At 36.6% G+C, this 17645-nt stretch overlaps 1 protein-coding gene across 1 annotated transcript in view; it reads right to left on the reverse strand.

The window, feature by feature from the left end:
• The window catches only part of IL17RD (interleukin 17 receptor D), a 51375-nt gene that overhangs the window by 19530 nt on the left and 14200 nt on the right, over positions 1-17645 (reverse strand). Inside the window, exon 2 of the mRNA XM_037386695.1 lies at positions 2280-2337. Within this exon, the coding sequence (XP_037242592.1) occupies positions 2280-2337 (58 nt within the window). The remainder of the gene's footprint in view (positions 1-2279; positions 2338-17645) is intronic.

The following is a 17645-nucleotide window of genomic DNA, read 5'->3' on the forward strand; positions in this document are numbered from 1 at the left end:
ATAATTTATTCTAAAAAAACCGGAGATCATTATATGCTATGTATTCGTCTGTAAAGAGTTTGTAGAAATGAAACATGAAAAATCAAGTGTTACAATAAGCCAATACAGAAAATTGAAATTTAATTCAGAGGTGTGATCTTAAAGGCAAGGAAAGAAAAATTAACTGAAAAGCAATTTTAGAAAATGGCTTTTTACTATGAATAACAATAGTAAGGGGTCTTTTATGTAACTCCCACACAAACAAGAATAGAACAGTTTGTACAACACTGCCTTTTACAAAAGCTGGGCAGTTGGTATTTACTCTGCTGTTCGTAGAATTCTGTTGCTGTGAGCGAACTCAGTGACAGCGTGAGCTTCCTCTTAGGAGAATAGAGCATCTCTTTCAATGGAAAGTTTAAAGTAACAGTTTTTTGCTAGGTCTGGATCTAATTAACAGCAAGCCCAAGATTTTGGATCCTGGTTACTAAAATTTTATGGTCAAATGACAATTTGCCAAAATGGAATATAGCACAAATGTTTGAAGTTTGACTGTGAATCACTGATTTACATTTTTAAAGAACAACAGATTTAGGAAAAAAACAGCAGGGAATAATTATACTTTTCAGGAAACCACTTCTTTAACTTGAATACGAGTGAAATACTAAAACATACAAATATTTGGTTTTCACCTAAGTAAATAATCTAATGAACTAATTTAACAACATAAAATGCAGTTTGCTAGAGTTCCTGTGTGGCCAAATAAAAGCCTTTAAATCACAGCCAGCGAGCCAAATTCTCTTTTGTGCTGGCTTTTTCACGGTTCAGTATGTATTTCCATATTATATGAACTCTTCAGCCTTGCTATCAGGGAACTATTTTCCTAGTACTGCAGAACTCAAATAACTCCTTTGTCTAGGATGCATACAGTGCCAGCAGAATTTTGAATTCACACTTGCCATTGGTTAAACATAGTTCCTGGTGCCAGAATTAATGGAAAAAACATGACAGATACTGGGACTGAAACAGACTCCATTGTGTTAATTAAATGTTGGGATCTCTGTTCTGACTGATATTATTTCCTGTTTTTCTTTATGTGGATAAGAAAAAAAAAATTGTAATTCTCTTACAGCAACCACTTACCTCCTGTACAATCTGATATGTTTTGCTCATTTTAAATATTAACATAAAATTAGATTTAAAAAATCACAGTTTAAAATTGCAAATTCAGAAATTAACATAAAAATGAGGAACAAAAGGATTATCAAAATTAAACAAAAGCACTGTTAGGTTTCCTGATACATGCTCTCAATGAAGAAATTTTACTCACATTAGCCATCCAAGGTAATCTCTTTAGGTAGGAAAAAAACCCTAACCTGTGACCTGCACTGGCAGTAGTACAAACGTTACTGCTATAAATTAGGACCTTTTCTTGACTCTACATTGAGTTTATATGGATGACGGCTACTAACTGCCCAAATAAGTATAAATTCTCGATGTAGCCAACAGTCATACTTTACTGACTAGACAACACAGATGACAAAAACCTTTAAAAAATGAAAACGGTAAGAAACAGCCATTTAGCAGACATTTGAAGAGGTCTGAAGTATTATTGCTGCAACCTGCTTGTTAATGTTGTGATGCTAGAGATAACTTTCTTCTTAGTTTCACCGCAAAACATACCACATCTGCTACAGTACTAAAACCACCTGTCTGCACTGAAAATGTAGACTGCAGTTTTCCACTAACCTGTTCCTTTAACACTGTAGCCAATGAAAAGTTCCAACTACTTCAAGTAAATTAAGAGATGCTATTCACCTTCAACATTCATCTTCAATATTAAGCCTTGCAAAAACACATTTTTATGTGTCTGTATACAAACTACAGGTTTTCTACCTGGAGACACACTTTACACCATTTCCCCCCAAAAAATTACACATCAGAGAAATGATGTATAAAGCTTGAAATAATCCTTTGTTATGACTTCGTGTGTAGTGAATATTTCAATGACTGTGCTCTTTCACAGAATTAACATAATTCTCTATAATTTTCAAGCCAAATACTGGGCACACGCTGTAGGCCAATCAAAGTGAAACTACTACGTATTACAAAATTATTTTCAGTGAATCATAGGAAGGAGAAGACCCACCAAACCCAGCAGAAACAAATCTGTTTTTTAAAATTCTGTCAATACTAAAGAGCTCATGCTATTCTTACAGGCATTTTTAAGCAACACATTACTACATATACAACTGTGACGGAGTCCTTCATTTTTGTGAGCGTAGTGCAAATTTTCAACTTACTGTCATATTTAAAGGTGATATTGAGTAATCCATTGTTCTTCGTGACTGATGACAGCCCCTGTAGAGAAATATCAAGAAAATGATTTTAATAAAGCAAGCTACTTGGAACTTAGGTAGATTTTCATTGTGTAAATACTTGCGGGAGGATGACAGAACTTGTTTTTTTTTTTCTTCTGTTTGGGCACACCATGCAACAATCTGAACACAGGCAGTGACAGAACAGGTTGCACACACCTGCATGCACACTCACCTGTCATCAACTTTCCAAATGTAATACTCAAAGAAGTGAAAACAAAGAGAAACAGAACTGAATATAATATTTGCATGAAGACATGAAATTCTGACTTAAGTAGTATGACTTGTCCCACGGATATGAATCAGGGAAGCTTATTTTCGAAAGGCAGTTATGTGACGCTCTCAACTTCTACCATCTAGGTTAATCATGCCCATACAAAAATCATACCTTTAATCAAGGCTTAATGACAAATCAAAGTGTGTTCTCCAGGGCAACCACAATGCAAGAGAAGAGTCAGAGAGAATGTCAGTCTGAAACAGCCGATTTAAATTCCACAGTCATGAAAAAGAATACCAGAAGTTCAAACCGAAAGAAGAAAGAATGTCACTGCTAAGCGCTGTGGTCATAGCACATCGGTGTATTTTCTCAGAGAAGGTCACTTTCAGAAATTAAAGGTAGGAGCAAAACAGTACAACTGATTTAAGAGCACTCATCACCTCCCAGACACTCCTCATCTCATTAACTACCTCGGAACAGGTGCCTGAAAGACTATTAGCTATTTGTTAATTGGGCAAACAAACCCACCAAGTTTTCAGCACACTCAGAATTCATCTATAATCAAGTCAACTTTTTCTCCTAAGTCTACTATTATTCAATGCTAAGAAGAACTACACAGAACTCAAAGCTTAACATAAACTGAGGTACGATAAGTCAGGACACAAAACCTCTGGCCTGGTTCACCAGGGTGCCTGAAAGGTCATGACAGAAACTTCCTACAGAGCGAGTATCAGAAGTCCAGTGTCTAGGTATGTGCACACATCTATCCTTCATTAAATTATTTTTTACAGATATATTTGCATGTAACTTATGTTTCTGTGCCTGATATCATTCTTGTGGAATTTGTATTTCCATGTCCTTTTGAGTCTTACATGGTTTATGCACTGGGTTACTTTTATGTTGGTGGGTTTTTTTTTTGTTAGAGGCCCCCATATAGATGCCCCAAACATTTTAACATGTATTATAAATATTTTAAAGAAATCATTGCTGATAATAACTTAATTAGACAAAAACACAGACTGAGAATTTAAATTTCAATCTTCCCATTGATTATTGTCTAAAAATCAACAAATAGTTGAAGGAGAAAAACTTCAACAGTAGATTTCCAACTGGAATAGTTCAGCTAATTACAACCCTCAACTTTTCCAGTACAAGAGCATGTTGTAGAAATCCACTGTGCTACAACAGACACCCTTTCCCAGTATCAAATACTATTAAAGCAGATACTGCCATCCTTGCTGAGTGTCACAGAGACTGAGGACCAACAGAATAACTATTCCATTGCTCTCCCAGGGAGGAATCCAGATGCACATGAAGGCTGAGGAGTCTGCTGTCTCTTCTACGCTTATAGAAAAAAACTTTGGGCTTCAGAGATGCAATACCTTACCCTTCAGAAAGCACTGAAATTGTTTTTGAAACACAAAATGTAGTATCACCCTCACTGGACACATTGAAAACCTGAACACTGAGTCTTATGGAGCAACAGCATTCCCTGAAAGGCAAACATCGTATTTACCATTATCTTTAAAAAAAATACCATCCATTTACATAGAATTGTGTCCAGGTTTACTGCTACAATGTAAAAGGCAGAAGTTAATAGTAGAAGTGGACTTCAACAGTAATTAGCTGTCCTCAGGATTATGCATAAACATTCACTGTGTCACTTAAGTCAGACAGAGGTATTTAGAAAGAAAAACAAGGTATGAGTTAAGTTACTTTAAAAAAAAAAAAAGAAAGCAACACACTACATAAAGCATGAAAGCAAATCAGGTCTTGATAATATTGTTCAAAGTTAAATTCGTAATCTCACTTTCTTTTACGTTGGCTTTTCATTTGTTTAACTTAGATTTAGTCTGGCATTAAACAAGCTGGTATACAAAAAGGTTTCCTGAAACAGGAAGGTGTCATTTTTTTTCAGTCTTAACTTTTCTATTAATACCTGTTCTATTCTGACTCATTTTTGGTTTCTCTTAAACTACACAAAATGTCATTTAACTTTCTACTACAGAAAAACAAAGACATGTGTTTGATTAAAGAATGATGAAAAAAGAAAGTATTGACTTCATATTTCTACAGGGAGATAAACCATCAAATTAATCATTAGCCATCTACTTTTGTGTTCCAGAGTTGAAGTTTTGAAAGACAGACATAAATTTCACCAAATCCTGAAGAAAAATAGCAAAAGTATTTCAATTCATTAGATAGGATCTTTTATATCCTATATTAACAAAAATGCAATATACCAATGCTTTTCACAGCACCTTTAATTGAATTAAAGGCATTATGGTGACATCACAAAATATGTAACAGTAAAAGCATAAATCAATATACCACAGTCATTAATAACTTAGATGCAAAAAGTAAATTAACATAAGCCAAACCCTGCTGAACTTAAGCAGCACATGAGACTTACTGGTTGTAAAATTTTCCTCACAAGTCTATAAAAGATGTAAATAGGCTGCAGTACTTTGCGAGGAAATTAGGGTCACCTTAAAAGTGTTGAACTGGATATTTATATTAGTTATAGGTTAAAACATGTAAGCTAGTCAGACAATTTAATTGTATTAAACTGTGGCATTAATCCTCCCAGTACTTACAGCTGTGAGTGCAACAATATATTCTTCCAGGAAGCATTCCCTTGGTTTTAAGCCATAAAGTAATTGTGCTATTGAAACGGCTTATAGCTAAGACAACTTGTTTAGAGCATCTTCCTTTAAAACTATAAATACTAATGTTACGGCCTTTGGGCTCTACATTCTTAGTTAATTAACCACTAACATTTGTTTAATTTACATGCAGCTTTTAATTTATTCTGAACTTGACTAGAAAAGAAAGCAAGTCTTCGTCGCCTGGAGCTTTGTCTACAACATCCCTTTGGTCCACATACTTCTATACACATTGACTGAGGAAGAATATATAGGAAAGAAAACAGCCAAAACATCTTTTATGAAGAACTATAGACCACTGATCTTTAAACAGATAATCAAAGTTGAAATGCACACAGATTAAATGAAAAATTATTTATCAAGAAGTGGGGGCTAGGGGGGTGTTATACACAACATTAAAACTCCAATTATGTGAGCTCAAAGCACAGAACTGTACAGGAAACATGATAACCCAAGATCCAAATCCTGCATCTATACTGGGCAAGCAAGCTAGAATTTCTATCACATATCACATACCTCAAATCACAGAGATCAGTGTTGGATCTGTTCCTCGCTCCACATGAACAGCTCAAATACTTACATTTACAATCCTAAGATATCTTAAATCAGCACAGTTCTGAATAACACTAATACACATCATCTCCCAAAGAATGAGTAACTCATTTGGATGTTCAAGGCATGTAGAGGCTTTTCATTTTATATAAATATCCATCTTTCAACATGAAAGAGCACAACTATAAATAAAAGGCAAAGACTATTACATGAAGTTAACCTGCATTTTTGTTTGTTTATATTTTTATAATACCTAGCTGTCATTTATGGTAACAACTTATTAATTAAATGCATTTATGACAACTATTTCTAACCATTACTAGGCCAGAAAGGAACGAAGTTAGGATTACATTTCCAGAAAATTAGCTTAAATGAAATTTTTAACCACTGGAACTAATTATGCCTCCAAGAAAAGTTAAATTTGATGAATTTCTGCCATCAGAGGTGTAAAATAAATACAATGGAAAGAAATAAAAAAATCTGCTTAACTTTTTATTGTTGAACTTTTCCCTCTTAACCTAGAGCATACGCTGTTTCGTACCTGAAGGTAACACCTATTTTTTATATCTGGAATTTGACAATTCCTGCCAGAGTTGGCATTGGTGATTTCAGAATTGTCCTATGAATTACAAGTAATATTGAAATACACTCCAACATTCAACTTCTGTTGAGCAAACACTCATTCAATAAAGGCAATTTATGCTTGTGAATAGGCACTGTCAGGCAGGCACTTGAACATCAATACCAGGAAACAGAGATACTAGCACTAATTACAGAGATCTGGTAAAGGAGGTAGGAAATCACTACGCCTCAAGCATAGCCTTGTGCACCAGACCAAAACAGCAATCATGATTCATCTTCCGTATGTTGTTAATCAACACACACACGGTCCTAATTTCATGCTCCCATGAGGCAAACTGAAGGGACAATTGTTTTTGAACTCTAAAGTCAAGATGAATAATCAATGTTTATCATACTCATTGCTCAGTAAACCAAAAGCTTTATACTTGATATCCGCTCTTTTCATTTTAAAGCTTTCTTGATGCTTTCAAGCAAGTTAAAATATTTTCTGTTTCTACAGACATCAGTAAAAAGATGAATTATCTGTACTGTTTATATGCTTGCATTTGGATTGCTTCCAACAGGATATAACAAAATACATAATCCATGCTAATGTTTGCTATTTAACTGATGCGTACTCCATTGACTGCAGGATGAATTCCAAACCCTGGGTGCATGGGTTTGCACTGTCACTATTAAATCCTTGGTGTAACTGACAATTCCAACCATAAATTTTGTTCAGATTTGCCTGTATATATACATATGTTCCTGCACTGTATGCACAAATGTAGAAGAACGGCTGCAGAAGCGTGGCCTGAGAATCTCTGAAGATCTGCACAATCCAGGCCTGGTATTAGAATAGGCCTGCAATTAGAATTGTGCTGAAGTTGCTGTGCTGAAGATAACAAGAAAGGTAGCCTTGAGCTATTCTTGAATCCTGAGACCGAGTAATTATGTTGTGCCAACAGGCCGTGGCTGTAACAAGATACAGCTGCTGGGCAAGCAGGTGCAGGGCCAAGAGAGATAGGGAGCGGTACAGGAATATAGGGAGGAACAAACTACAAGGCTGAAGCACAGCAACACAATTAGCTACATGGATAGAATGCTTATTTTAGTCATGATAATTAGGGGTGTGAGAACCGCGCGCGTTTAGAGACTACTAACCAATTATATTTCTGCTTTACGAATATGCACGTGTATCAGTTCTATATAAGTAGTGTTAGAAACTAATAAAGTTGAGCAAGATGCATAACTCATATTGAGCGTCTTCTTGACTCCAGCGAACCCTTCTTCCAACACACAAATTATGGGAATAACGTTATAAAAACTTCTCCAGTGTCACTGACATGTTAAGTTTTAATAAAAGTGAATTCAAGGAGTCACAGGCTTCTCAGTGCCTATTTTGTATTTGAAAAGGCTATCTAGATTCTTCAGAACACTACTTCTTTAATAAGTTGGCATCTTTTAGTGGTTTTTCTTATGTAAAAACATGATTTACAAGAATTTACTAGATTTTGGCTGGTTCTTTGTTATTAGTTATTTACTGTTTCACTGCTTCGTCTTTAGAGCCACTGACCACAAGGTCAGCCACAGAGAAGCTGAATGCGTCTTCAGAGCACTGCATCGTGAATTTGGCCTCAGATACGAAATGTAAAGAACTTTTTTTACTTCATTATAAACTACATATTGGGGAGGCAAAGAAAACCATCATTTTCACGCATGAAGGAACCTCACAGAATCATTTAAATTGGAATAGACCTTTAAGAAAGAGTCCAAACTTGAACCTAGCACCGCCAAGTCCACTGCTAAACCATGTCCCCTGGTGCCACATCTACACATCTTTTAAACACCTCCAGGGATAGCGACTCAACCATTTTCCTGGGCAGCCTGTTTTAGTGCTTGACAACCTTTTCAGTGAAGAAATTTTTCCTAATATCTGATCTAAACCCCTCCTGGTGCAACTTGAGGCCATTCCTCTTGTCTTATTGCTTACTACTTGAGAGAAAAGACCGACCTCCACCTGACTACAGTCTCTTTTCAAGTACTTGTAGAGAACAATAAGGTCCCCCCTGAGACTCCTTTTCTCCAAGCCAAAACAACCCCAGTTCCCTCAGCTGCTTCTCACAAGACTTGTGCCCTAGACCCTTCACCAATTTCGTTGCCCTTCGTTGGACACGCCCCAGCACCTCAATGTACTTCTTGTAGTGACAGACCCAAACCTCCTGATTATCCTCTTTTTATACAAACTGGTTAGCTGGTTCTTCCATCACACATCCTTGTCAAGAACAACCTGTCATGTTCAAAGATCCCAGTTTTTCTTCTGTGTTGCTTATGAAAATTCAATGGTCAACCTCCAGGTGTTAGCGATGTTACTTTTACACAACTGTCCCTTTCAGACAGGGTATCAGGTTGTCCGATAGGTCAATCAGGCCCTTTCTCTGAACTTGAAGAACCCTTGTTCCATGTGAACATACTTAATGGTTTGACTTTCCCAGCACAGCTCAGCCTTCCGGGCAGTAGGCGCCTGGTGACCTGAGGCAGGCACAATACACCCCTCTTTGTTTAAAACTGCCGGGCGTGTTTACATTTAACATATTCCTTCTCCATCTCCCAGAATACAGCTTATCCCAATTTAAGCCACAGTGACTTGTATGAAGCATCCGTATTAGCCTTTGTAAAAAAATGTGCTAACATGCCCAACAGTCAAAACCCTCTAAAAAGTAAAAAATGCAAAACCAGGAGTGGATGGCCCAGACCCTGTGTGTGTGTGTTCGGGGGGAGCGGGGTGTGTGTGCGTGAAGCTACTTTAGGTAACAATCTGGGAGACGAAACTTTATTTCAGGAGTAACACGTAATACTTATTTTCCTAAACCAAACATAAGGAACTAATACTCCATTTGTATAAGAATTGTCCTGACCTTTTGTAATCATTAAATATCTAATTTTTCAGAAAATTGTATTATCCATGGTTTTATGGTTGACTTCCCACGTGGGTAATTACACTTTGTCTGAACAAATTATTCTGCCATTTCAACTAGATACGGTTTGCTCAAGTTCCTCCTATCATGAAAGGATACTGAACTGAACAGCTGCTGACTTAAATCCTGTCGGAGAACGAGGTGGTGCCTACACATATGCATGTATACTTGTATCCCAGCTAGCTTCATGGGGGGGGGGCTTTTAGGATTTTTGGGTTGAAACATGCTGATTGAAGATCACAAATTGCAGTGTATCATACCTAAAAAAACCCCAACCAACCAAACAAAAAACCCAACAGCAGAAATGCCTTTACGTCTCTTTCCTGGCTATTTTAGTTTCTATTTTGAAAAGGCCACTTGGAAGGTTACGTTACACATCAGTCAGTCTGACAGAGAAGTAAGAAGTCATTGTAAGGAAGAAATACTAAAAAAGGTATTTACAGCACGAGTCTTGAGTATGTAACATGGCTCCCCGCAGCTGTTCACTGAACATTACGTCCACTGGTTTACTTTAAGGAACAGACAGTTCTTAAAGCCACAATTTAACAACAATAGAAGCAAGTTTAATCTATACTGTTTGCCGCCTCCCATGAAAATCGTAAATCTCTGAGTCAAACCCATAAATTCAATGCAGCAAATCATGGCAGCAAAAGGGCACCAGCTCTTATTTCTCTCACACAATTTGCAAGTCTGCCTAAGAAGTTTTCTGGTTTGCCCTGTCACATATATTTTTTCCAACTTTGTGTGAATAAGGTTTGGTAAATTAAAAGCCTTCTAAAAAAAACCAAAACACCAAACCAAAAAGCCCCCAGAAAATCAAGACAATAAATATCTTCAAACAATGCACATTTCCCACAAATATTACTGAAATGTGTTAGTCTAAGCATATTTGGACAAAAGCCAAAAGTCTGTAGTTAAACCAGTGTTCTCTTAACTGTGGGACATGACCCTTGGCAGGAGAGTTGGGAGAAAAGACGTGTTTGGGAAGGGGAGGGGGGAGAAAAAAGCAATGCCAAGACAGGTGCGTGAACTGTGATTGTGACTGGGAAGAAAGCGGGGTGCAAATGGGAAAGTTGTTTTTTTAAGAGGGACCCACGACAAATTAGTTTGAGAAACACCGACTTGTGCTATAAACCACAAATAGAGTAACTCATATCTGAAATAACGGAGGAGAAATCGATGAAGCCTGTTCAGATGCTTACTGCTTAACATACAACACAGTAGACTATAAAATCTACAAGCTAGCTCATTGCTCCACTCAAATTAAAGAATATATTTCTTCCTATGGTGAGAAGTTATCCACAACCTCAGTAAGCCTACAGGGTCCCTCACACCTAAAGGAACAAATGCATAAGCACTGAATTTTAGTTTACGCCCAAGCATTTCTGAACTAACCTGTCTAGGAAACAAATAAACAATAGATTTTCATTCATTTAATTGACTGTCCACTTAGCTTATGGCTCCGCATGTTTGCACACTGAGAGGTATAGTATTTCTCCCCCAAGAGCTGTTCAAAGAGAGTTAGAAGACAATCAAGAACAAGAGGTGACTGAAGCATGAAAGAACAATGGATATAATATTATATACATTAATATGTATGTAATATATACAGGTATGTTCATTCATTCACTTTGCTTACCATATTAGCAATGATGTAGCTTTCTAAGGAGAGAACATCAGGGGAAAAGGAAAGCAAAGAACAATACTTCAGAGTTACAAACTTTATCTTTCAAGACTTGGTGTGCATAAATGTTTGCTGTTTCTCCTAAATCAGCAAGTACTTCCAAGCCACCCAGATCCCAAAAAAAATTTTCTCCTTCAAAGCTGAGCATATGCAATGGCACCCAGAACACAACTAAAGGAACTTATTTCCAAATTGTCACTAATAACATTCTGCTGCCAGATTCCTACCTTTCAGACTGGAAACTCCCAGCACGAGCTCTTTGTTTGATCCCAGGTTTCATCCAAAGAAACAGAAAATCTGTAGAAGTAACTAGGATTGACTTTGTAGGTTCAGTTTTAAGCTTCATCCAGAACACAATTCACAATTATGACTATTTCAGGGTGGGATTTTTGCTCTTTACTTCTCAATCTAATGCCAAAGTGCACACAAAAAACCCCAAACAATTCCAAAGGAAACTGTCATCAAAAGTGGATTAACTGCTTTATTCATAACTCTTCTACTTGAAAAATTCTAATCTGACATCTACTGCATTGTTGGGGATACTGCAAACAAACAGAGCAAACAGACTGGAGATACTCCATCTGCAGTACAGAGTGAGTTTATCCAATTTGTAACTTCTGCAAATTGTAAGAACAGCTGCTGACAAGGAAATCTAAAGCAGAACATCACATAAAGGCTGGAATGTGAGAGATTTGACATAGCACATCTATTTAGGTTTGTGTGTATTCACACAATGTCTCCTCCCAGTCCTAAACCTTCTCCTGTATTATTTGAAAGTCACTGAAATTCTTTAAGAGCTTTGCAGCTGGAAAATATGAAATGTGTATTCTTAGAAAATTTTAATTCTTACTTACACAAATGAAACACAGAGGTACATCTAAGAAAGTATTACATATTCACAGGTGCTAACAACTATAAAGAAATCCAACGCACATTGGTTGTGTAGGACCTACATACATATAAATAGACAGAAGTTTTGGTTCTGGAGGATATGGAGGCAAGGTAATTTAGTAATAAGTCCACTTTACTGATTAGAGTGCCACAGAACTCATAAAACTTTTAAAGTAGATAGGAGTTGGGATTGTTCCATCTTAATCCTTCCCTTTGAAGTAATGCAATTATTTTGGACATAAAAACCTATTCTTAGGGATTTAGAAACACACAATTGTACTCACCCATAAGATTCTAAAACTCAGAATTCGTAAGCAGTATGGTTCAACTCTAGGAACAATCAATTACTTGCTTGCCAAATTCCCATGTTTTAGCTTTAAAGAATCTTTCGCCATTCCCCCAACAGTATTTTTAATACCTCACATGAATCTTGTTTTTGCAGGAGATGAAGTAAAAAACCAACTTTCTTAGAAATGACACAAGCATCTATTCCTGTAGTTACCACCCTTGTGAGCTACATAACTTAAAAAGGCTCAGGAAACGAGCAGCATGGACTTTAAACAGCAGCAATGCAAAGGTACCTGCCTTCAGCATTCAGTTCAATACAATGCCAAAAGCACCACCTTTATTTCATATACACCCATGTTGTACAATCCCCTAAGCAAAAGTGAAGGGCAGATCGCTATAGTTTCATGACAGACTGGTATGACAACTATATCAGATGTTTTTAATTAGGGGAAGGGGACACACGGGAGACGGGACACAGATGGACATAGTGGGGACCACAAACAACCAAAAATGGAGGGACCATGATGTTAAACACAATGACTAAAAATACTTTTTGGTCAAAAGTGAGAGTTCTCGCACATCAACTATGCTAATAAAATAAATTACCTTCCCCCTCTGAATCTGCCCCTAGGAAGCAATCCAGTATTCCTCCCTTTCTTCTTTTCACCAAGTTAATGGACAAGCTGCATAAACTGACTTCCTGCAGAGTTAGAAACAACAAGTCTCAGTTACGCTGCCTTTCCTTCGTGTTAAAGGTACGGGCTTTGGTTCCTTCACTGCTACCCATTGTTACTTCCATGTCCCCCAAACAAGCATGCAAACAGAGATTATTACTGCCAAACTATGCACTTTTAGCAAATAAATTTATTCTTAGAGCCTCCGCCTAGTCCTGGTCCACAGAGAAGATGAAAATTACTCCCACAGCTTAAGCAGCAATACAATCAGTGGTAAGGATTAGAAGCTCCAGTGCTTGCTGTGTACTGATGATCCACATGGTTGAACTTCAGAGACACAGGCAGACACATTTGGTGGCTGCAGATTTAAAGCTTCGGCTGCCAGGGAATTTATACACTCCTGGTTATCCTCTGTGGAGTACAGCCATCATATTTGCAGCCAAAAAACCCTCCATTTGGAATGTATCAGAAATAGACACAAAGCTACACACATACTTCTGGTTCACCTGAAGGATACCTGGAAGAAACAGAAGTCAAATATTCCAACTATACTGGCCCCTCTCTGCAAGCAAACTGGAGCTTCCCCACTTAACAGCCATTTAAGTAGGAAAAGCTCCACCAAATGATGATCAATGCCAGGAATAAATATATATAAATAAAACCATCCAAAATGCAGCTTTCTGAGGAGGCATTCTTGAGAATGATTCTGAAAACTGCCAGTCTTGAGTAAAGTTTACCTCAGAATTTACCTGATCATCAAGGCTGATTTTCTTCTCCTAGAGTTTTTTCACTCTACAAATCCACGTATTTTGTCCCTAATCGTGCTGTTCAGCCATCTCTTTAAACGGAATAGCTTCTGCCATCAAGATTGTTGAGGTTTTCACAATGAAAAAAGGATGAAGAGAAGACACAACACATTCAAATATTCCTGTATGCTCATCTCTCTTCAGTACTTGGATTTGAAAAGCATTAAGTATTACTAAATCTTACTGTTGGAAAAAATAATACCACGAAAATGTGTGCGTTTTCCCTGGCAAACTCCTTAGGCATCATGTGCTATCAAGTCCCATGAGGTTTTTAACTACTAAAAAAGGGAACCTAAATACAATTTTAAAAATAGAGATTTAATGTTTTAAGTAGTATTGAAACTCCAGTCTGACTGCATTCAGTTTCCGTTCATAAAAGTCATACACTATGGATATCACACTTTATAATACACTTGAACAAGTAGAACAGTTTAAAAGATGCATTTTTCCTAAGTATTTCATACTAACTGCTTTTGAAAGTAGGCCAAAGCAAAGGTCACACATTCTATCCATACGGTACATGGCTAGTTCAGAACTGCCATTTTCATACTAATTAATACGCTACTTGACAAGAAATGTGATAACTGCTAAAACACTGACACAACCTGTACCACAGCCTGCTTAGGCTTTAACGTACTTTATTGATGCCATTTGCTTAATTACTATTTAAGCTCTTGCAATATATTTGTTCTCAATCTTTTCCATGAAGGATTGCTCTTAGCCAGTTCCTAGAAACTTGGAGCACTTTTTGTTCTTGTATTATTGGTTAAAATCGGATTATCCAATTTAAAAAAAAACTATGGTGAAGAAAATCTGTAACATTTAAGTTTTCAGTCAAAGCAGCTTTCTTTTAAACGATAAACCTCCATACACACTAATAAATAACAACAGGAAATCCCGCCTTGGGAAAAATAACAGGAAACCTAAAATCAAATGCCTGATGTAGACATGCAGGTTTGGTATATGGGTCTGCTCTCTCACCGCCTACCCTGACAAGATGCTGGGATGGTACAAAGTGCATTTAGCCTCAGGAAAAATACCATGGCTGTGCTGCTCTGAAAAAATTCCTCTGGTTTCTACAGAAGTAGCACCAATAAGATCCAGACTCATTCCACACCAAACCCTTAACAAGTGAAGGGAACCTGAAGAGAGGGTATCCTAAACTGTAATTTCACCTACCTTGCTAAAATTTCCAGAAATAAAAAAATCATTTTAGAATACTACATCAAACATGTAAGCTGTTCAAGGGGGGGGGGGGGGGCCCAGAATCAGCAAAGACTTGTTTTCTTGCATAGCATTTCTATTGTGGTAACACCGGAAAGCTCAGGCTAGGCTAGGTGCCAGCATGTGAGACTGTAACTGATTATTACCGTGGCATATTTTACAATGTCCAGTCAGAGACCAGTATGTTCCCATGGTGTTACTTATACATGTAAGGAGGACAGTGACAATCCTGAAGCCTTAAGACTGGGGAAAAAAACCAAACCAAACCAAACCAAAAACATCCTCAATTCCTTCTCACCTAATTCTCTGTGAAACACCTTATGAAGCACTGACCATTAAAAAATAAACAGAAAATACACCTGTTGCATTGCATTTTAAACAGAGTCATCATGCGACTTCTCCCTGCTCAGAGACTGGGGAAACACACATTCATCTCCTGTCTTATCCATACCCTGTATCGATAACTTTGAGGAAGTCATTTAATAAGTTTTTTGCCTTGGCCATGTAAAATAGGATAACAATTTCCTTTCCTCCAGTTTTCTATGAAATAATTTCAGATAGCAAAGTACTCGGAGCAAGGACACCCTTTGACGCTGTGTACATACACACACCACACAGCATAATAAGATGCAGATTTGAGTTCATGTCCTTTGATGATACTCATAGTAATTAACAAGTTTTACAATAAATCCATAGTTTTAATCCTTCCTCTCTTTAAAAGAGGAGTGCTTGGGCTTTACACACAGATTTAATTGATTATTTTTTTAGTCTACATCTCAGATAATAAAACTTTTCCAAACTGCCTAAGTTATAAATCTTGACCCTATTAAGGCTTGTTTTTCAGCTTTGCAGGAACACAAGCAGAAAAAATCCCATACACCTAAATAAATAACTCAATGCAGAGTTGATATACAGGAGCTAAGGCTGAGTATAAAAGAAAATAGACGCCCAGTTTGCCACATTAAAATTCGTGGATTATTTGCCTGAGTTGTTTTGATTAGTAGTAAGGTGTGAGGTTAAGTTATTTTAATAGTATAATCAGTGTAACTGGTGATAAGTGCTGATATAAATTTGATAAGAATGATTTGAAACCTCAATTATAATCTACTGAGGCTTAGGGAAAAAACCCTTACAAAGTTACTATGTGCAACATTTAAGGATGAACAAAGGTCACATTTAGAGGGGCAATACCCTGAGCTTTCCACAAGGTGATGTTCAAGATACTGAATTACAATGGAGCAGAAACAGGGTGTCAAGTCAGGTAAAATAATCGTCTGCTCTGATTTTAGCCACAAGGTATATTAACTTTCTCTTATTTTTAAGTAAACAGTTAGATTTGTGTAATAATTTTACCATGATTGGACAGAAACCAATCAAACAAATACAGCAAGTATTATCTGAACCGTATTTAATCTCTGCCTAATCTGATGATCTTCAGTACTCCAGCCCAGATCCTCCAAGGCATGAAACACATCAAATTCACTGCTTACCAGTGTTCTGTAAAATAATGAATAAAAAGCTTCAGAACTGATTTCTCTATTTACAAATACACCCATGTCACACCAAAGTATACACACCCACAGAAGGAAGGCAGTCATACTAGGTCTTTATTATTTCCTTTTGAACTCTACCATGAATTCCTTTTTCCTTCCACCTCTTAGACAAATCATAAAATAAAACAGAATTAAAGAGAAAGAACTCAAATGAAAATTATCAATTGGTGTTCACACGGCCACTACATGATACTATTTCCTTCCTATATGCTTTAATTACATAATTTTCCTCAATATTATGCCATATAGGCTGTTTTACACCAAAAAACTTAAACCAACACCTCCTATCTTTCATTTAATGAATTTTAATCAGCCTCAGAGTACCTATAAAAAAAAATTTACCACTTCCACCCCACTACCTATCTTTTAAAGAAGGAAGCGCACAACTGGTACCAAACTTTACAATCACATATTAATGCACAACAGTATGAAAATTAAAAATGGAATACGTCAGGTTGTTAAAACATGCTGAAGATAACATAAAACTTTCTTCCCCCTGGTTAAAATGTCCCTTAGATAAACATATCCATTTAAAATAAATAATTATTTTAAATGCTTTAAATACTTTAAAATGAAGCTGTTCAAGTACTACTTAACATATGAAAAATACACAGAAACTTCAATTTGAATGCTTGAAGTGTCCATTAATAAAGTCACAATCCATGGATCTCACTTTGTAACACTTTTGAAAAGGAGACAACTTGAAGAAATCCATTAAGCTGGAAGAACATAATCATCGTATCACACTTAAAAAAACCAATCAATTACAAATACAAAGGTCAGGCTTTGAAGCAGTCTGGGCATCGTACAATAATTCAAATTGTTGTTCATTTGGTATATATAGGTATTTATCTGAAAATATATTACTACTATTCCTTCTGCCTTGAAAAGGTTAAGGGATCGATACTGAAAGTACGAGACATGAATAATATTAGTATCTTTACACAAAATACTACAAAGCTAAAAGAAATATTTGAAAAATACTATACTCTTTAATAAAATGCTTCTATTACATCGATACTCACAGTGATTTCTCTGAAATCAGACACTTTCACCCTAGACCGTAAGATTGAAGCGATTTGAAATGGAAATATTTCCTGTCCACTCACTGCCAGTTTCTGTTCCCAGAGTGATATAACAGATGACATCCAGTACAATAAATTCTTTTATTAACCATAAATTTGAGACTGCTTTAGG

Source organism: Falco rusticolus, chromosome 4, assembly GCF_015220075.1.
Source record: "Falco rusticolus isolate bFalRus1 chromosome 4, bFalRus1.pri, whole genome shotgun sequence".
Taxonomy (NCBI): Eukaryota; Metazoa; Chordata; class Aves; order Falconiformes; family Falconidae; genus Falco; species Falco rusticolus.